The 21074-nt window shown below is 34.5% G+C and overlaps 2 protein-coding genes across 2 annotated transcripts; one reads left to right on the forward strand and one right to left on the reverse strand.

The window, feature by feature from the left end:
* The first annotated feature begins 1054 nt into the window (after positions 1-1054).
* On the forward strand, positions 1055-1633 carry LOC105420238 (uncharacterized). The gene has a single exon (XM_011623028.1). The coding sequence runs from the start codon at positions 1055-1057 to the stop codon at positions 1631-1633; it is 579 nt and encodes a 192-aa protein (XP_011621330.1).
* A 2654-nt stretch (positions 1634-4287) lies between these two features.
* On the reverse strand, positions 4288-5233 carry LOC18428710 (uncharacterized). The gene is made up of 2 exons (XM_006838009.4): positions 4587-5233; positions 4288-4470 (listed from the first exon to the last, which is right to left on the reverse strand). The coding sequence occupies exons 1-2, from the start codon at positions 5083-5085 to the stop codon at positions 4391-4393; spliced, it is 579 nt and encodes a 192-aa protein (XP_006838072.1). The 5' UTR covers positions 5086-5233; the 3' UTR covers positions 4288-4390.
* Positions 5234-21074: the final 15841 nt, after the last annotated feature.

Consider the following 21074-nt stretch of genomic DNA (forward strand, 5'->3'; position numbering starts at 1 on the left):
TCAGTTGGGTTATTCGGTTGGCTCCTTCCCGTTTTCCTATTTGGGCATTCTGATTTCTGACTTTATGCTACCTATTTCGATTTAGGACAATGTAATACAACGTGTGCAGGTTAAGTTGGACTTATAGAAGCTCAAATATCTCTCTTTGGGGCGTAGGGTAATTTTGCTACGCTCTTGCTTAGGGAATTTACCGATCTATCTTATGTCGCTTCTTCTTATGCCTGCCTTTGTAATTAAGAAAATTGAGAAGATGATGTGTAATTTTCTTTGGGGCTCCTTTGGAGTAGAGAGGAAATATCATTTATTAAGATGAGACTGGGTTTGTACCCCAAGATGTGAAGGTGGTTTGGGCATTCGCTAGCTAAAATTTATGAACGACGCTTTGCTTTCTAAGTAGTGGTGGCGAAGTTTCCATTGCACGGATCAGCTTTGGTGTCAAGTTTTAATTTCAAAATACGGGAGGGATTGGCATGGTTTATGGCTATGTGTTGATCGCTCAAGTGACTTCTCCTTTTTGTGAAAGCCCATCTCTTGATGTCGCCCTATGATAGCGGTACATTTTTGGTAGTTGGTGGGGAATGGTGCCTCTATTTCCTTTTGGCATCATAAGTGGATGGGTGACACCCCTCTGAAGCTTATTTTTCCAAATCTTTTTACTAAGGTTCTTCTCCTGGATGCCAAGATAGCGGATTTAGTAGATTTCAATGGTTCACGCATTATTTGGAATATCTCTTTTCCATACGATAGACTTTCTGGTTACACTTATCTTCAGTGGTTAGAACTATTGAGGCTATTGGATTCAATTTATATTTCCCAAGGGTCTTCAGATGAACTTATTTGGGAATTCGAGAATGATGGAATCTTCTCAGTCAAGTCCTGTTATAGGTCTTTTTTCCACAACAGATAGAGATGGTCATTACCTCTTGTGGCTAAGATCTGGAAATGGTCTGTTCCCCATGAGATACAAGCTTTTCTCTGGTTAGCAGCTCGTAACAAGACATTAACCATTGACAACTTGGTTAAGAGGGGTAAGGTGCTACCCAATATCTGTTTGATGTGTAAAGAAAATGAGGAAACTGGAAATCACCTTTTCATTCATTGTAAGATTGCTTCTTTTATTTGGTATTCGTTTTTCGATCTTCTTGGGGTGCAAATTCCAATTCCTTTTTCGGTGAAGGACTTAGTGTCACAGCTATCTTTTGGGCATTTACAATCGGGGGGAATCTTGGTTTGGAAAATTGCAAGAGGGGTAATGCTTTGGGAGCTGTGGAAGGAAAGAAATAGGCGCACTTTTGAGGAAGTGTATATTTCAGCAGATAGTTTGCTTGATAATGTTAAGCTCTCCATTTGGCATTGGTTTTCGATCACTAAGGATAGCAGGGGTGTCTCTCAACCAGATGTCTTGTTTAACCTACAAAACCTATTTCTGTTGGGGAAAGTTAAGATGCGACCTAAATGCTTCTGGACTCCTCCGAAAGCTAGTAGCTTTAAATTGAATTTTGATGGCAGTTCCTTAGGTAATACTGGCCTTGCTGGAATTGGGGGTGTGTTGCGTAATGATCAGGGACAGGTTATCTTTTCTTATGCTGGTCCATTAAGCTCTGCTACTTGCCTCATTGCTACAAGGCCTTAAGTTCTTCATCTCTAAAGGCATTGGCAATAGTTGTATTTGTGAAGGTGATTTGCTTTATGTTGTTGGCTGGTGTACGAAGGAATTGCGCATTCCTTGGAATCTCAGGTCTATCTGGTCGAAGATTATGGACATTTCAGCCCCCTTAGCTATCTCTTTCTCTCATGTTTATAGGGAGGCTAATGCTTTAGCTGATTCTCTAGCCAAAGGTGGGGTTTCCCTGCCCTCTCTTTTGTTTTCCTCTGATATAATCGCTTTTTAGTAGTTTCTCATTAATAAAAGTTGGAACCTTTGTCAAATAAAAAATCCATCATAAAAGGTTGTTTTAATGTTGGAAAACCCTCTAATTGATCATCTTGATATCGAGATGTATAAATATGAAAAAAAAAAAAGGTTTCAAGACTTAAAAATAATGTATCTTGCAACTTATTATTTGAACTATCTATTTTCAAGATTTTAAGTCCTTATATATCTACTTGATTTTAATCATTTTTGGAGTTTAACATTTTATAATGGAAAAGTATACAATGAAATCATTTATCTTTGGTACAAAATGATCACAATTAATTTGACTATTGGATGTGAAATTGGATTGATACATTTATTACATTGACCAAGCTCAAAGTTTAAATGAACTTTTCTCGAACTTTGTGACACATCCAAGCTATCAAATTTCACATATCGTGGCTATAAGTAATTGTAACCTCATTGTATGAAAGGTAAATGGTCTAATTGTATACCATCCTTTTTATAATTAAATATGAAAAAATATGTTTAATTAATCCTTAGAATTTTTTACACAAAAATTACATGATATGATAAATTTTGGATATTCACTCTAATTAGAGTGTTTAAAGTTGCAACCTCATAGAAACCACACCTTTATTTATTATACAAGGTCACAAATCACGTTTTGTCCTTGGATAGGAAATTGAACAAAGGTGAGTTATTTACGGCACTCAAATACCACTTTTTTTATTTTGAATGACGTGACACCTTCCTTATTGTAAAAATAATAATAATGATTACGTGATACCTTCCTAATAGTAATTATAGGGGTGTATGTGACCTATGCGGTAATAAACGGCATAATATACTCCCATATCCAAAAATGCTGACAATCCATTGTGAAATGGAGCAACAATGGAAGGACGTCACATTTCCATAACCGTTTAAACTATTATAGTTTTTCCTTAACCGGTGTCAATGGAGAGATTTGTTCTCAATCTATAGATGAACGTTTCTGCGTTCTAACCCGCTTTCGTCGTCTCTAAGGCGTGTTTGATTTCTAGAATATGCGATTTTGAAAACCTAGTCTTCCAAGAAAGTGAATACCTTAAATTCTAGAATCCCCTATGGAACTAAGGGTATGTACTCCTTAGCTTTTAAATATATGGTGGTATCCACTGTACTGTAAGACTTTCCCATTATCAATCAAGGAAAACTTTCCCATTATCAATCAAGGAAATACCACGGTATTACTGGAAGGTGCAGTTTCCAAAACCAAGTCTCGTAGAAATTAAATATACCCTAATGGTGGCAACGGGCTAGAACCAGCCCAAGCCTGACCTTATTCCTGTAAGGCTCAACATTATTCTCATAAAGTTGGACAAGGCCTAATATGAATGAAGTAAAAATATAAAAAAATGAGAAAAAAAAACCCTTTTGAACTGGGCGTGTAACTGTACTAGCCCAAGTCCAGGCCAAATATGAATGAAGTAAAAATATAAAAAAAATGAGGAAAAAAATATGGTCGACCCCTTTTAAACTGGGCGTGCAGCTGTACTAGCCCAAGTCCAGCCCTCGAGCCACATTTTTATGGCCCAAGCCCTATTTTTTTTTTAAGTAGGGCCTAGCTTTTCGGCATATTGCCGGTCCTAAGCGGCTCCTTGATCTTGCCTAATCACATCACCACGTTTACTGTGTCAAGGTATATTATACACCATAGGGGTTGAGCCGTAAGCATCACCGCTGATGACGCTGGATAGTAGCTGTACAGGTACATCTAGTCAACCCTTGTGTATCTTTGCCTTGCGTTTGCCTACACCCTAACTTTTGTAAATGTATTTGGTTAACGAATGGGCAGTTCGCGGAACCTAACGGAGAAGAAGCAACCGGACCTCGTTGAATCCGAGCCGTTCATTATAGTGTTTCCCCCTCCCTATCGGCATTTAAAATAATACCATTTGTGGTTACTTGCACATAAAGGATGCCATTGATTCTACTTTCAACGCGTTTTAGACTGGCACAAACAAGACAAGAAGGCTTTTCTTATAGATTTAGTGAAACGCAGTTTTGACAAAATTGTTTGAAAAATTTATTGAAGGAACTCAAAGAAGAAACGAATAGATTTAGTGAAAGATAATTTTGACAAATTTGTTTGAAAAAATTATTGAATGAACTTGAAGAGGAAACTAATGGAATATAAACCCCTTCTTTGTTTATCTTTAGAGGAAAAGAGTTTTGAGAAGCAATTCGAAGAAGAAACAGTATTTAGAGGAAAAGAGTTTTGAGAAGCAATTCGAAGAATAAACAGTTTTGAGAAATAACTCGAACAAGAAACGAATGGAACATAAACCCTTTTGTTTATGTCTAGAGCTAGACACAATCGAATCAATCCAAAAATCCTTTACCCAGGGCCTTCAAGAAAAAACGCAGAGCACAAAACTAACGGTTGCATAATAGAAATAAAACACAGACATCCATCTATTGATCTAAACAAACCACGGGTGTGTATATACCAAATCCCCATAATCAAATTTAGCAGCACTGCCTAACAGAACAAGCAACCACTTGAGCCCACTGCCTTAATCTCGTCTTCATGAGTTGTGGACTATCTCCTGCAAGCCATACCCAATATATAATCACATATATATTATTACAAACTTTGATAGATCCAATAAAAATGATCCATAAAAAAAAAAAATCAAGAAAGAGAGAAAGAAATCAAGGATACCTGGGCCAAAGAAGCTATTGTGAGGGCACCCAACCGGTGATCCAGACGAATCAGATGCTGACGATTTGGAGATCGAGTCGTTATACTGGCGATTGACAGCATAGTATAGATCAAGAGCCGGGAGGGTATCGGTGAGGCGGTGATCATCTGAGGCCCCGAAACCAAATCCAAGTTCTATGCATCCCCTTAACTCGTCGAGATCCTCGTCTGTGACGCTCTTGGTCCTCCTTTTGCTGTTATCCTTCCTCCTCAACCACGCCTCCTCCCTGTAATAATCACTCGACAAAGACCTCTGCTTGTAGAGACCGCCCAGGCTGCGCCTCATCATCTCCTTTCCTGCTCCTCCTGCGGAAAATCGACGCCCTTTCTCTTTGCTGCCCCTGCACAACTCGGAGAGCTCCGATTCTCGGAACTTTTCCGGTCTCAAGACTCCCTTCCCCCTCTCTGTGCCGTCCCTGCACAACTCGGAGAGCTCCGATTCTCGGAGTTTTCCCTCCATTCTCTTTCTCTGTTAAAAAACGACTGAATTTTTTTTTTTTTTATTTCTATTGAAAATAGTAAGTAATATTAGAGGTAGCTATAGGCCACAACCCCCAAAAGGGGCTGGTTAGCGGGCGAGCTATGAGAAGCAAGGCTTTCTCTCTTCTCCGTGCTCTCTCTTGCCGCCTTGATGCTTAAATATGGAGGGAAAGAGGGGCCAGCGATCGGTGCGCGTCAGGGTGAGCTGTCAATCAGTTAAAATTAGGGCTGCTATATTTGGTTTGGTATTTGCTATGTAAGGCTGTAAAATATTTCTTATTTCAAATACTTTAAAAATATATAATATATATATATATTTATATTAAGGGAATTTACTAAGGATGTGGTTTGTATAGATCCCAGGTTCTAAACAATCAAATCAGAGCTTACCTTCATATAGCGTTGAGAAATATGGTTACAACACCGGTAATCTTTGTGATAGCTTTAAAATATATTTTTATTTTTATTTATAAAATTGAAAGTTTCAAAAATAGTGTAGATCGACTAATCTATGAATACTTGAAAATCTTGAAACTTGACGGTCCAAAAATACATTACAAAACATATTATTTCCAAAACTTAAAATCCGTTTTTTTCTCATATCCATGCAGCTGATGTCGAGATAATCAATTTGATAATATTTTAGCGTCAAAACAATCTCTTCTATTGAAATTTTTTAGGTAGGTTTTTATTTGAATGTTTAGAGCCTTTGTTCTATATAAACTTTTCCCATTTATCAAAGCACATATAAAAATGAGATATCTAATATTTTGCCATTTTGCTACTGCTCAAAATCAATTTTTTTTTTTTTTTTACTTACCCAAAAAAACATTTTATTAGAGGTGAAATAAAATCAAAATATATCATCGAAATAAAATCAACTTTTTATATATATAACTTATTGCTATGTAATTAGGGATCCTCATTTTGGTAAACCAACTATAAAAGCCTTTACTCGAGGGAGTGCTCTCGGTTCCATGAATATTGCTTTTTCAGTCTCTATAAGTGGTGGTATATAATTAGCTTGCACAACAATGACGATCTTTATACTGAAACATTTTTTTTATTATTTCTTAGAAGGATATTATAATTGAGTGTTTGTTATATTTATAACCCAAATGGAAGTCAGTGGTTCAAAAATACAGAATTTGATAAATTTCCCTTAAATATAACAATGAATGATGTTGATTTGGCCACCCAAATTTCAATAATACACATATCCCTCTTTATGTGCTGCTAAAAATATCGGTGGCAATAGCATATTATCCAGTACTTTAAATTGGCAACTCCTTTAGCAGATCAGCGATTTAGATCGGTATGATATGTCCAATTTTATATATATATATATATATATATATATAAATAAAAAGTCAAGAATCGAAAGAGCGAGGCGATTTTAAGCTCCCTTAGTTGTGTTTGCCACTCAAACCGTCTTATTTCAGTTAAACCGACTAGTTTTCAAAACTCAAGGCCCGGTACTCTCAAGTTTAAATCAAGTTTTAAAAAATGGGTCGTTGATCCGAATCGTCAATCTGGATTTTTTATCTGGTTCAAAGGATTGCTGATCCAGATCAAAGAACTAGACATTAAAATTGGTCGATTCTCGATATTTAGCTAGAATTGGTTTGGCCTCAATAATTTTCGATCCAGAATGATTTCAATCCAGATTGAAGTTTGTTTAAACTTGGATGAAGTTTCTATAAAGCCCAAGATTTATGAAAACAAAATAAAACCTCACCTTAAATCCTCATCCCAAAAGCACTTTCGACACCAAATACAATGGTACTTATCTTGTGGATCTTTGTACACTTATTTATAGGGAGAAATGAATGGTCTAGATAATTTGTTACGATATACACTATTTTTAAAGCTTAAAATTCTATTTTTTTTCCAACCGTGGTATTCAAGCAGAGATGATCGATGTAAAGGTTTTTCAATGCTTGAATTATAATTTTCAATGAATTATGAAGTACAGCTTTATTTATTTTGATACGCTTTATTTAGTTTGATATGCCTCCATGCTTATTTGGGTGGGTTGATGAAAATATGGGTGGCCTCTTTTACATATAGGAAAAGTTTATACAGAGCCGAGGTTCTAAACAATCAAATTAGAGTCTATCTCAAAAATTTCATTAAAAGAGGTTATTTTGATGCTCAAATATCCTCAAATTGATCATCTCGACATCAAGATCCCTAAATGAGATAAAAAAATGGATTTCAAGTTTTGGACATAATGCATTTTGTAACATAATTTTGAATTGTCAATTTTCAATATTTTTTCAAGTTTTCATAGGTCTACCGATCTACACTATTTTTAAAACTTTAAACTTTATAAATAAAAATAAAAATATATTTTAAAGCCATCAAAAAGATTTTTAGCATTTAAATCATATTTTTTGATACTATTAGAAGGTAGGCTCTTATTTGATTGTTTAGGGTCTAGGTTCCATACAAACCGTACCCATTAGATATTTACGGTGGATTGATGAAAATAGGGTTGGCAGTATCAATTATTAGTAAACAAATGATTGCGTATTTGGGTTAGGTACAAGGCATCTCTAATTTGGGGAAAGAAAGGTCGGTTGCTGTACAATGGTACCACGTGTCAAATCATCCTAGGTGGATGTACCCCACTCAGGTCCCGTTCGACAGCGAAGCATGGTTTTGGGGAATTTACTAGGAGGGTAGTGGAGGAATATGCCTTTCGCCCCTTGCGTTTGCGGATGTGTAACGGAAAGTAGTCCTTGGACATCACGAAATAGTTAGCCAACTCATATGTACACATGCGGTCTCCTTTTAAAATTTATTTTAAAGATAAATTTTTTAATCTTTGTTTTCTAAATTTATCATCTAGACCAAGGTGATCATGAATTAAAAAATAAATAAATTGTTAAAATTAAAAATTTATTTTTTAATATTTTTATTACTCTGTCCATAAAACGAAGCTTAGATATAAGGCTGGACTGTTTTTGTTTTATAATGGCAATAGTTTTTAAAGTGATTTACAAATGGACCATAAATTTTAGATAATAATTATTTTTAAATAATATATAAAAATAGAATTATTTTATGAGCACTAGATGAAACCAAGTGCAATTTGAACCAGGGGAAAGGTGCTTGTGCACCCCTTCTGTCGTCTACATCATGTGGACAAAAGATTTTCGCATACGAAATATATTGGAAATTATGGGAAACTTTAAAGATTAGTAGAAATACTACTAAGAAAACAAGAGATGTTGGAAAATGACCCGGTTTCTATGCAGCGAAGCCCGCATAATAAATCTATTTTTGAGATGGATTTTAAGATCTAATTTTTAAGGACATGTAATCTCTAATATGGAGATCATGAATACGAAAAATTAAATTAAGTTTTAAAAATAAAAAATAATAATTTTAATAAGAAAACATTTGGACCGTTAATTTCCATTATTTTTTTGAGGAAGATTAATTTATAGATGGACCACCTACTTGCATCCATCCTAAAGATGGATGCTTTCACTTTTTGGACCACATATGTAGCAATGCGGTTCAACCCACATGAAACAGTTTTCCAAAAAAATGCTGTTTTCTAACTTCTTCTTTTTTTTCATAAGATTTGCTACTTTTTATGCCAAGAAATAATGATCGTATTTTCTATTTTATAGGTTATTTTATGATGTAAAATGACCATTTATAATGGTTGTTTTTATGAAGAAAACAAATGCTACTTTTTGTACCACACTCCACTAAGGGTTGGGTCCTTATCGACATAACAAGCATTACAACATCTCAAGATATCGATAAAGAACGCTGGTTCCCTTCGCGGTTTCGAAGGGTTGCACTTAAGATCAAGTTGAAACTATGATCATGATGGTCCCATGCCTTCATGAAGTTATTATGAGCCTGCAAAACCCTCTCCCACAAATTTTTGTTTTATGTTTAGTTCCTTTAAGGATGAAGTTTCTATAAGGCCTAGGTCATGTAAAAACCAAATAAAGCCTTACCTCAAATCCTTATTTAGAACGTATTTTCGGTCATATAAATCTCCATGATAGCTCTAAAATCAATTTTCAACACCAACAATAAAATTTCAAACTCAAAAAAATCATACCGCTCTTGTATATCTTTGAACACTTATTTTTAGGGTGAAATGGACAGTCTAGATAATTTCTTGAAATATATATTATTTTTTAGAGTTTAAAATCCTAATTTTTTTCAAAACTACAATGTTCAAGTCGAAATATACACTATTTTTTAGATGTTTTTCAATACTTGAATTACAACTTTTGATGAGTTATTTGGTGAGGCTTTACTTATTTTGATAGGGCTACAGCCCTATCAAACCATTTTCCTTCCTTTAAAGGCAAAAAATAAGTGTTTTTATTGCTGTTTTTTCCGCTGTGTCTTGTCTGATGGTGTAGGAGAATACTCTGCACTTTATGGTACACATCGATTTATGACTTTTACAGGGTTAAACAAGACTCATTTCATGACACCGAAATTTCATCGCGTATGAGAGCTCTCACACTGAAATTTCATGGCGTTAAAGAGGACCATCATTGTGTCCAAAATTTGGTTGTTAAGCCCTTTAGTGAATGGGTTGAGTTTCAGACAATCGATTAAGGATTTATTATTAGCTTTTTTAAGGTATTCGTGGGGTGGTATTAGTAGTGAGAAAGAAAACCATAACGCGGTAACTAAGGTATGGGGTGCTATGACAACGATCGTAACCTTTTTCCCACTAAACTAGTGTTAGTAGTGAGAATGAAAACTATAATGCGGTAACTAAGTTATGGGGTGCTACGACAACGACCGCAACCTTTTTCCCACTAAATTACGCAAAAAAATTTAAATTTCAGTTTCTTGGCATCTCAAGATAATGAACATCAAGCAAGATAATTGTTTATGAGCATTTGAAACTACCACACACTTTCATGTAATCGTGAAAATTGCACCATTGTTAGGCATGTGACGAGGTTTTTCGTTTTCTTTTTCATTATAAAACTTTCAAGATTCAAAGGGTTCAAAGCAAACTGAGTCGATTACTAGGCGTGTGTTGTATTCTTTTATCACTTTAATTAGGGTGCGGTTTGTATAGAGCCGAGGCTTTAAACAATCAAAGTAAAGCGTACCTTCAAATAATGTCAAGAAAATTCTTTGTGATAGCCTTAAAATATATATTCATTTTTAGTTTTAAAATTTAAAGCGTCAAATATAGTGTAGATCAATAAAATCTATGAACACTTGAAAATCTTGAAAATTGATGGTCCAAAAATGCACTATAAGATGCACTATTTCCAAAACCTGAAATATATTTTTTTCTCATGTCCATGCATCTTGATATTGAGATGATCAATTTGAAGATATTTGGGCACGAAAACAACCTATTTAGTAATTGTTTTGAGATGAGCTCTAATTTGATTGTTTTGAGCCTCAGCTCTATATAAACTTTTCCCTTTTAATTATGCATCCCGATTTAATAAGTTGATTGTTGTTTGCCTTTTGTACATAATGTGTTTGATGAATTTGGTAACCGACATTTAATCTTTCTATGCTTGGTGTGCGTAATGTGTTTTGTGAAAAAGGTAATAGAGATTTTTCTTTTTAGAGTGCAGTTTGTGCAGGACCGAAGCACTGTAGGAAAAATTAAACCGGAACGGTTAATTGGAAATGGGTTGGGAAGCAGTTTAACAGGCCTAATCAGTCAATCAGTTGGTTCAACTAGCCTAACCGAGCAAGTCCCGGGCGGTCAAAAAAGTGTTAAAAAAATAAAAAAATACAAAATAAAATATAAAAAGTATATTTAAAGAATGATTAAACAAAACATATCCAAATTAAGTTGAAAATTAATGAAAAAAATAGATTTTTAAAGTATCGATTTATGCCTAGGGGTATTTTTTAAATTTTCTAAAAAAAATGGGAAACTGCCAAAACATTTTCAAATCTTTGCCAAAATGATAAAAACACATTTAAAAATACATTCCAAATAAAATATCTTATTTTTTGGTATTTATATAATTTTTTTAAAATAGCCATTCGGGACACCTAAACCGGAACCAGCCAATGGCCTGTTTCGATTTAGCCAGGCTAACCGGGCTGTTAGAATTTGAACCGCCCGAATTTTCCTACACTCGGCCGAAGCCCTAAACAATCAAGGTAAGGCACACATTCAAATAGTGTCGAAAGATGATGTTTCAATACTGGAAATCTTTGTGATAGTCTTAAAATTTATTTTCATCTGTAATTATAAAATTTAAAGTTTAAAAAATAGGATAGATCGGGCAAATATATGAACACTTAAAAATCTTGAAAAATGACAGTCTGAAAAAGTTAGTCCCAATTAAAATAATAATAAATAAATAAAATTGAAATCGATACTCAACTTACTTGGATCTGTCCTTAAATCACATAAGGGACTTAAGGTTTTATAATAAAACCTATAGACCAAGCCATCCGGTGATAGGCTACCTTGAAAGTTATCTTGGTGAATCTCCTTCACCTTCCATCTCTATTTTTCTATCATTTTCTCTCTATATATATTTTTTAGAGGGGTTAACCTTCTTTTATAGAGAATACATTTATTTTGTAACTCTCACATTCATGGTCTATAGCAACTGAGATCCAAGTGTAACTCTTACCTTAATTCCCTTAAGTATCAGCTAATTAGAATTAACAAGTTGTAACCAAACTGTTAATCCTATGTAATGAGCTAAACCTATCATTAGTCCACTAATGACTCATATAATAGGATGCGTCCAAGCATTCCCACAATTTAAAAGGAATCCAAACACACTACTGGTTTTTCCCTTCAATGATACAGGGTTTTTCCCTCCAGTGATACATCCTATTAAAGCTAAAAAATGAATCCATGTATATGGCATTGCCTCATGTTAACCACATGCGATTTCACATATACATCAATATAGCTTTTGTACTATTATTGAAAAAATGAATTTTCGGGAGAAAAAGGGCCTGATAAGCTACATTTCCATCAACTCCCACTTGGCCTGAAGGCCCTTTAACATCTTGTACATGGCATTGCTTCATGGTTTCCACATGGGATTTTGATATACCCAGCTAGTGTTGTCATACACCACTTTTAGATTTTCTGGCCTCAGCAGACTTTATATATGGCATTGCCTCATGCTACTTGCATGAGATTTCACATATACGGTATTAATGTCGTCATACACCATACTTAGATTTCCTAGCCTCAACAACCTTGCACATAGTATTGCCTTTCTACATGGGATTTCACATATACCTTGCCAATGTGGTCATACACCACACTTAGATTTCATGGCATCAACAACTTTATATATGGCATTGCCTCATGCTACTTGCATGGGATTTCACATATACCCTGTCAAAGTGGTCATACACCACACTTAGATTTCCTAGCTTCAATAATGTTATATATGTCATTGCCTCATGCTACTTGCATGAGATTTCACATATACCTTGTCAATATGGTCAAACACCACACTTGGATTTCTTGGCCTCAATGGTTTTGTATATAGCATTGCCTCATGCTACCTACATGGGATTTCTCATATATCTTACCAATATGGTCATACTCCACACTTAGATTTCCTGACATTTATAACATCGTATATGTCATTGCGTCATGCTACTTGCATGGGATATCGCATATACCCTGCCAATATGGTCAAACGCCACACTTGGATTTTTTGGCCTCAATAGTTTTGTATATGGCATTGCCTCATTCTACCTGCATGGGATTTCTCATATACCTTACCAATATGGTCATACACTGCACTTAGATTTTCTGGCCTCAATAACCTTGTATATGCCATTGTGTCATGCTACTTGCATGAGATTTCGCATATACCTTGCCAATGTGGTCAAACGCCACACTTGGATTCTTGGCCTCAATGGTTTTGTCTATGACATTGCCTCATGTTACCTGCATGAGATTTCCCATATTCCTTATCGATTATTCTCTAATACATTGAATTTTATTTTCATCTATCTTTTAGCAAGAGAAAAAGGCCCATTGCTTTCGACTGTTTCTTAAACATGTCGTCCACAACTAGTTTTAAGTCCAAAGCTTAGCTTCGAATCATAGGTCAAAATAATAAAAAACAACAATAATTTTAAAAAGTTGTTGATATTATTATATACATAAAGAAATCATTAAGTGGTATCAACCTTAACAATAGTAAATGAAAGAAATATAACATCATTTCTGGCTGACATGTTCAATAAGCTTCAAATCAATGATGTTATCAAACTATTCAATAATGGCTCCCGCTATTCTCAATATGTGGTTGTCATCATAATAACAAAAATTAGTCCAATATAGTCTAGCAACCTTGATTAATAATTGCTCTCACTTTCTTAATGTGCATTGATAATTATAGAGCTAACAAATTCAATTCAAATTTGGTAAATAATGATTTACCCCCTCTATCTAATGAACATCTATCACCAATATGATAATTCAATCTAACATGACACATCATTAAATATTTTTAAGGGAAAATTGCTTAAAACCCCCAAATATGGACTTTCTAAGCACTTTACCCCAGCCTAACTTTTTCTAACATATTTTCCCCCAAAACCAACTTTTTAGTTAATTCCCATACATAACAAATCATTTTCGGATCACAATAAAAAGAAACGCCGGACCGCACTTATACAACACCGGATTGCTTACTTCAAAATGCCGGACTGCCATGTTAAGACGTCGGACTACCCCTTTAAAATGTTGTACTGCCACTTCAAAACGCTGGACTGCTCCTTCAAAATGCCGGACCGCTATTTCAAGATGCCAGACTGCCCATTTCTCCAATAGCATAATCCCGTACTATCACAATGAAATGCCTGACCGCCCATTTCAGCAAAAATAATCGTCGGACTGCCTTTTTCTAAATGTCGGACTGCCCACTTCAGCAAAAATGATTTGTTATGTAAGAGAAGGGTATTTTCGTCAAAACAGTGAACTTTTTTTATTGGGGGGTATTAGCTAAAAAAGTTGGTTTTGGGGAAAAATATGTTAAAAAAAATTAAGCTGGGGGTAAAGTGCCTAGAAAGTCAATATTGGGGGTTTTAAGCAATTTTTGCTATTTTTAATATCATTGGGACATACACAAAATATGATAAGATGTCAATGATAATTAATTACATCTCATTGAAAAATAATAGCTCAGCATCACATCCTCATGGGTACATATTTAGGTTTTTAAATAAACGAAAGAATACTAAGCAAAAAATATACTGAAAAGTAAGCCACAACTTGGTTAAAAATAATAAACAACATTATCATTCTAAACAAAATATTCTTAATGATTGTAGAAAGAAAGGGGAAAAAAAATCTTAGCCCAAGTATACATATATTGTTGAACTTGAAAAATTCATAATCATTGATCACCGTGAAAATTTTCAAATCAAGTATCTCTTTAAATAAATTGATAACCAATATTTGTCTCATCATAATATGTATAATGCTAGAGGGTTATATAGGAAATAAATAGGAATATCTTGCAACCGTTTTCTATTTTTAAATAATGAAGAATGAGAGAGAGGCTTGCGTATCCTTGGGTGTAGAGAGAGAGAGAGAGAGAAAAAAAAACTTAAATTTCAAAATAAGACTGCACATTGATTTGCATTCATTTCATGCTATTAAGATAAAATAGAATGTCAATAAATTTTTAATTTAAGGCAATAAAAAACTTACCACAAAAGCTGTGTAATTGAAACCTACTAAGTTCTAATTCACGGTAATAAAGAACTTAATACAAATGTTTTATAATTGAATCCTGCCAAATTCTAATTTAAGGCAATAAAGAACTTACCGCAAATGTTTTATAATTGAAACTTACCAAATTCTAATATAAAGCAATGAAGAATTTACTACAAATGCCTTATAATTGAAACCTACCAACTACTTTTCATATTGAAACTTGCCAAAAAAACAAATTTGTATTTGGAGATTACCAATTATTTTAAAACACTTCCTAATATTGGTCATAGTCCTTAGAGGAAAAAAGTTTTTACAAATGAAGACTTTGGTGCAATTAGAAGGAAGTCTATCAAGAAACTCATTGAAGTTCTTTTTATTTGGGATGTTGCAACCTCGGATAGCTTCTATGCTCATACCCAAAACTCAAAAAAAGAAAGAAGAAAAACCCATCAATTGTTTTGTATTTTCTCTCTTTAAATTTTTGGACTGAAGAACCAAGCCATTTATAGAGGATTGTGCCCAAGGGTAATGGTACAATGCAATCCTTCCTATAACATACACCTGAATGAGACAAGTTTTGTCCCAAATATTTCATAAAAACAACTGTATCTTAACCACAATTGGCCCTATGCGTTGTGCAATGAAGCGTTAAAACTTCTTTCTTACCTCTTTCTCCACAATGGAGAGCCACGTCAAGAGGCTTCAGGGACATGTTGATGGCCACAACAACCCTTTGGTGTGCGGTCTTGATCCTCACTCAAGTTTCAAGCCATTCCTTCCAGGCAAAAGATACCATCACACATTCCTTCCAAACAAGGGATACCATCACATATACCCCCGGCAGGAAATACCCTGGCCCAACTTCACTGGGTTTTGCCAAGCCCTCGCATCTCGCAACCCATGCTCTGATACCATTGTTAATCTCAATTAAAATACTAATAAATAAATAAAATTGAAATCAATAATCAACTTACTTAGATCTGTCCTTAAATCACACGAGGGATTCAAGGTTTCATACCAAAACCTATAAATCAAGCCATCCAGTGACAGGCTACCTTGAGAATTCTCTTAGTGATTCTCCTTCACCTTTCATCTCTATTTTTCTATCCTTTTATCTCTATATATTGTTTTAGAGGGGTTAACCTCCTTTTATAGAGAACACATTTATTTTGTAACTCTTACATTCATGGTCTATAGGAGTTGAGATCCAAGTGTAACAATTGCCTTAATTCCCCTTAAATGTAACTAATTAGGATTTACAAGTTGTCACCAAACTGTTAATCTTATGTAATGAGTTAAACCTATCATTAGTCCACTATGTCATCTAAGCATTCCCACAATTTACAAGGAATCCAAACACACCACTAGATTTTTCCTCCAATGATACATCTTACTAAAGCTAAAAAATTAATCTATGTATATGACATTGACTCATGTTAACTACATAAGATTTCACATATACTTCAATATGGCTTTTGTACCATTATTAAAAAAATAAATATTTGGGAGAAAAAGGGCCTGAAAGGGCCTGATAGGCCACAGTTCCAACAGAAATGATTTTCAAGATGCACTATTTTCAAGGCTTGAAATCCGTTTTTTCTCTTGGCCATGCATCTTGGGGTCGAGAGGATCAATTTGAGGATTTTTGGGCATCAAAACAACCCTATGTAGTGAAATTTTTTAGTGTACCTTAATTTGATTGTTTAGAGCCTCACTCTTATATAATTTTTTTCCATTTTTTATGAAATCTCTACGAAATTTCTAGCAACCAAAAAACAATGCTCTTGCATAAATTCCAAAGTTTTGCTTATTTAAGAGCCATATCAATCTCCTCATATTCGTCATCAGTTAAAAGCCCCAACTCTAGTTTTAAATTATTATTGATTTTTTTTGACATAGCTTCTTCCATAATGTTGCATGTAAAGGTTAAAATGCCAATGAGAACAAAATCGTCTGAATCGTGGAGCAATAGCAGAGAGACAGAGATGTACACTGATGATTGAATATGCCTATTTTTAGAGTAAATTTGGATGATTGTTTGATGATTTTTTAATGCACAATCTTGTGTTGGTTACGTTATTCATTCACTATGGTCTAAAATCAGTTCGATGAAAGATTTGAATCAATTGTACACTAATGTGGATCAATTTTGTTGTTATTTTTGCAGCAGCAGAAACAACAACATTTTTCCTTAGATCTTGATCAAAATATCATATAAAACTGATCAATTTTGATATGTGTTGTAAAATCATTTGTTCATATTACTGAAGATTTTTGCTCATTTTGAATGGATATTGATCAATAAATGAATGAGGTTTGATCAAAATTTGCTACTGATCTGCAGCAGCAGAAACTGCATCAAGATTAGCAGTATTGATTGACTTTTTCTTATTGATTGGAGCTGCTAAATTTTAAAGAAATGTATGGACAGGGGATTATGAATGAGGGAATGGGATTATGGTTGAGGGAATGAAATTTTAGTGGAATTCATCAAATGATTTTTTCTTATTGATATGAGCTACTGAATTTTAATAAAAATTAAAACCAAAAGAGCAATAAGAAGAGAACATCATTGTCACGTATCAAGCACATTTATGTTTGTTGGATATTGGATGCGTGAAACGGGGGCTCTAGAATTTTGGGGAGGTATTTTATGACAATACAAATAATGAATGTAAGCTTTCAGGTTTATAGCTGTTGTATATGGTGATATCGGAAATCACCTATAAGAAAATCCCATATTATATGGGTTTGAGATAAATATTGATAAGTTTCCAATAGAAAATAGAAATCCGAAAAGAGTAGGACTCTTGGGGTATATCTCTTGGTTTTGAGATAAAAGTAACACTTACAAGAAGTTTTCTAATTCCTAACCTTATATAAATGGGATGAAAGATGAAAAACCATGTGTGCCCTATTGGGTCATCATATGGGAAATGTGACTTCCTCTAGAGAGAGAAGCAAGGGCCTCTTATGCATGAGAGGCAATGGCTCGCCTTGTTGAGAAGAGAGCTTCTTATGGAAAGAAACAATACGAATGTGCCTCTTGTAGATTGAGAGGCTGATTTTTTGTAGAGAAGCGGTTCCATAAATATTCTAGGTAGTTTCTTCTTTTAGTGAGAGAAAGCCTCAATTGCTCTCAGGAGTCTAAGAAAGCCTTAGTTGCTTTCAAGAGTCTATTCTTGAACAGCAACAGTGGTTTAGCTGTGGAATCAGGATGAGAGATAGGCGGGTGATGCCGGTCAAGAGAGTAGGTCTAAAAGAGTTTGTTCGATTAGGTTTTGTCGAGGGTTACAAAAGTAACTCTACGTCCCAAAATCTTTGATGTAACTTTCATTGGAAGTTTGCCATACCCATGGATGTAGCGCTTCTAGGGTGAACCATGTAAATCTTTGTGTTCTTGTGCCATGTGTGTTTTATTTTTCGTATTATGGCTTGTGCTCTCTCCTATTTTGTTTCTAGCTGAATAAATAAACGATCTACGTGGGATCCAATTTTAGGATTTTTGTTTTTACATCTAATAAAATTCTTAAATCCTAACAAGTGGTATCAGAGTATATGGTTCAGTACAAGGCTAGTGTTTCTACATTCGGTTGAAGAACAGCACGTGACAAAATATGCGAGTATTTTATTTGAGGTGGAGAAATATGATGACAAGCACAATCTTTCTAGCCAGAAGGATGACAGAATTTATTTGGCACAAGATGGTGAATTCATAAAGCTATCCATTGGATGTTGGTATGGTGAGCATGTGATCTTTTATATCAAGATAAGCTTGATATTGATAAGTTTCTCAAAGAAAATAAAAATTTGAAAAGAGTATGATTCTTGGGGTAGATCTCTTGGTATTGAGATATATGTAACACCTATAGGAAGTTTACTATTTAGTGTGGACTCCTAACCTTATATAAAAGGGATGAAAGATGAAAGACCATGTGTGGTCTATTTGGGTCACCATATGGGAAAGGTGGCTTCCTCTAAAGAGAGAGCAAATGACCTCCTGTTCATGAGAGGTAAGGCCTCCCCTTAGAGAGAAGAGAGTTTCTTATGGAGAGAAATGCCACAGATGTGCCTCTTGTAAATTGGGAGATTGGTTTCTTGTAGAGAAGCGGTTCCATAAAGATTTTGAATGGTTTCCTTTTTTAGTGAGAGAAAGTCTCGGATGCTTTCAATGGTCTATTCCTGAATAGTGATTTAGTTGTTGAATAGAGATGATCTCTTCTTGGACAATGGTTTAGCTGTGGAATAGATATGAGAGATCGGCAGGTGGTGCCGGTCAGGAGAGTGAGTTTAAAAGGGTTTTCTCGATTGGGTTTTGTCAAAGATTAGAGAGGTAACTCTATATCCCAAAATCTTTGATGTAACTTTTATTGGTCGTTTGACGTGCCCGTGGATGTAACCTTCTGGGGTAAATCTTTGTGCTCTTATAGTGTGTGTGTTTCATGTTTTATTTCTCGTATTATGGCTTGTGCTCTATCCTATTTTGTTTTCAGCTGGATAACTACACAAACTTGATGGGATCCAACTTTTGGGCATTCTTGTTTTCATATCTAAGAGGGCTTTTAAATCCTAACAATAGCGACATTAAAAGTGCTTTTTCAATACTACATTTTGTCTTTACTGATAAAATTCAGTATGCAAGAAGGTAACTCGGGCAACAGTCCTTAGGATATTTGAAAACAGAAAGTGGCAAAAGAAATCTCTCCAATTATTGCATGAAATAGGAGAGCTTGCAGAGCGCCAAGTTGGTTTCATGTAGAGAGAGAAAGTGGGAATCAATTTTGGAAAGAGAAAGACAATATAATATTTTGGAGAGAGAGAGAAAATCAAGTGAAAAGCATCATTCAATAGGGAAACGAACCCCTTTTTACAGAGTTAATGATGGTTTTTCATGTAAACAGTAGTAACTATTCACTATATCATGTGACTATTGGGTTTCCAACAGTTACAATCCAATGGTTATTAACTGATCAAACTGCCAATGGTCACCTGCACAAGTGGCTAGTATTATAGTTGTTGAATCACATGACTCAACCATCTAATGCACCGTTCCAAGTCTGAGTCGTGCCTCATAAAATGGAGTGAGCCGCGACCCGATACTAACCTGTGCATGGGCTAATGGTGCCTATGCATTAATGCGTGCAAAGAACACTACAAGCACCCTTGCGCTCATGCACGTGCATTGCATGCTTCGCGTAGTCCGCACATGTACCTACACTATCTCCCTTATTCCAAGAGCACAAGGTATGAGAGTATTCCCATATAAAAGCCACTCTGATTCCACTTTATTATTCAATATGAGACTATAAGCCACCATTCTATCTGTATTTATTAAAATGATAAAGTTTATATAAGGTTGCAACCTTAAAATGTAAAATTATATATGCACCTCAAATAGTCTTCTTGCAATACATTATCTAGACCGTCCATTTTCAAGATTTTTATATGTTTATAGATCCACTTGATTTCAACCATTTTGAGTGTTTAAAATTTTATAATTAGATATGAAAATAGATTTTGAGATAATCCTAAGAAAGTTTTTCACCAAAATTAAATGTTATGATAAAATTTGGAGGAGCCCCTTAATTGGATTGTTTAAAGTTGCGACCCTATAGAAACCACACCCTTATTTTAAACTTAGGAAACAAATATTTGAAACTATATTATTAAGAAATACAAAATAGTATTTTTCAAAACTAAAAATACTAACATTTCTTCCTCTATTTCAAAATAATTTTTAAAAACATACACAACCGTGAAGGTATATAGATACCAATTCTAAGTGACACAAAATAAAATTTCTCTTTATTTCAATACAACGTAACTCAATTACATTAAAATTTACATCATTATATACAATTCCAACAACTAAACTTGGCCTCAAATAAAATTTTAAGAGAAAAATAAGACTCTAATTGGTCCCTTGTCTTAGTACAAGATACTATATACATCAAGGAGATTAATTAAACACATGAGATTACACTTGTTCTAAAAAATACAACAATATACAAAACATTGTCAAATAATATACAACTTTGGAATTACATCTAACAATTCATATTCAACCTCCTACTCCACCAATTACAAACATTGAATGCGTGCATAGAACTTGAAAATAAGAAGCCAATTACAAAGCTCATTTTGCCTAGTTTACAGCCTTAAGTCTATTGGAGGACTTCAAATGGCAGAATTATATAGGGCAAGAACAACATCAAATAGGAAGACCTATAAACAACATATCATCTACACTTTTATGGTACATTCTAACATATGAGTGGGCTTAA

This window comes from Amborella trichopoda, chromosome 4 (assembly GCF_054954075.1).
Source record: "Amborella trichopoda isolate Santa Cruz 75 chromosome 4, AtrichopodaSantaCruz75HAP2 v2.0, whole genome shotgun sequence".
In the NCBI taxonomy this organism is placed as follows: Eukaryota; Viridiplantae; Streptophyta; class Magnoliopsida; order Amborellales; family Amborellaceae; genus Amborella; species Amborella trichopoda.

What these genes read in the sequence shown, in the direction of transcription:
- LOC18428710 (XM_006838009.4), bottom strand. Translation starts at nt 5,085, where the DNA reads ATGGAGGGAAAACTCCGAGAATCGGAGCTCTCCGAGTTGTGCAGGGAC. An exon ending in CAATAGCTTCTTTGGCCCAG is followed by an intron (nt 4,471 to 4,586) that starts GTATCCTTGATT and finishes TATGGCTTGCAG; the next exon opens with GAGATAGTCCACAACTCATG.
- LOC105420238 (XM_011623028.1), top strand. Translation starts at nt 1,055, where the DNA reads ATGTGTAAAGAAAATGAGGAAACTGGAAATCACCTTTTCATTCATTGT.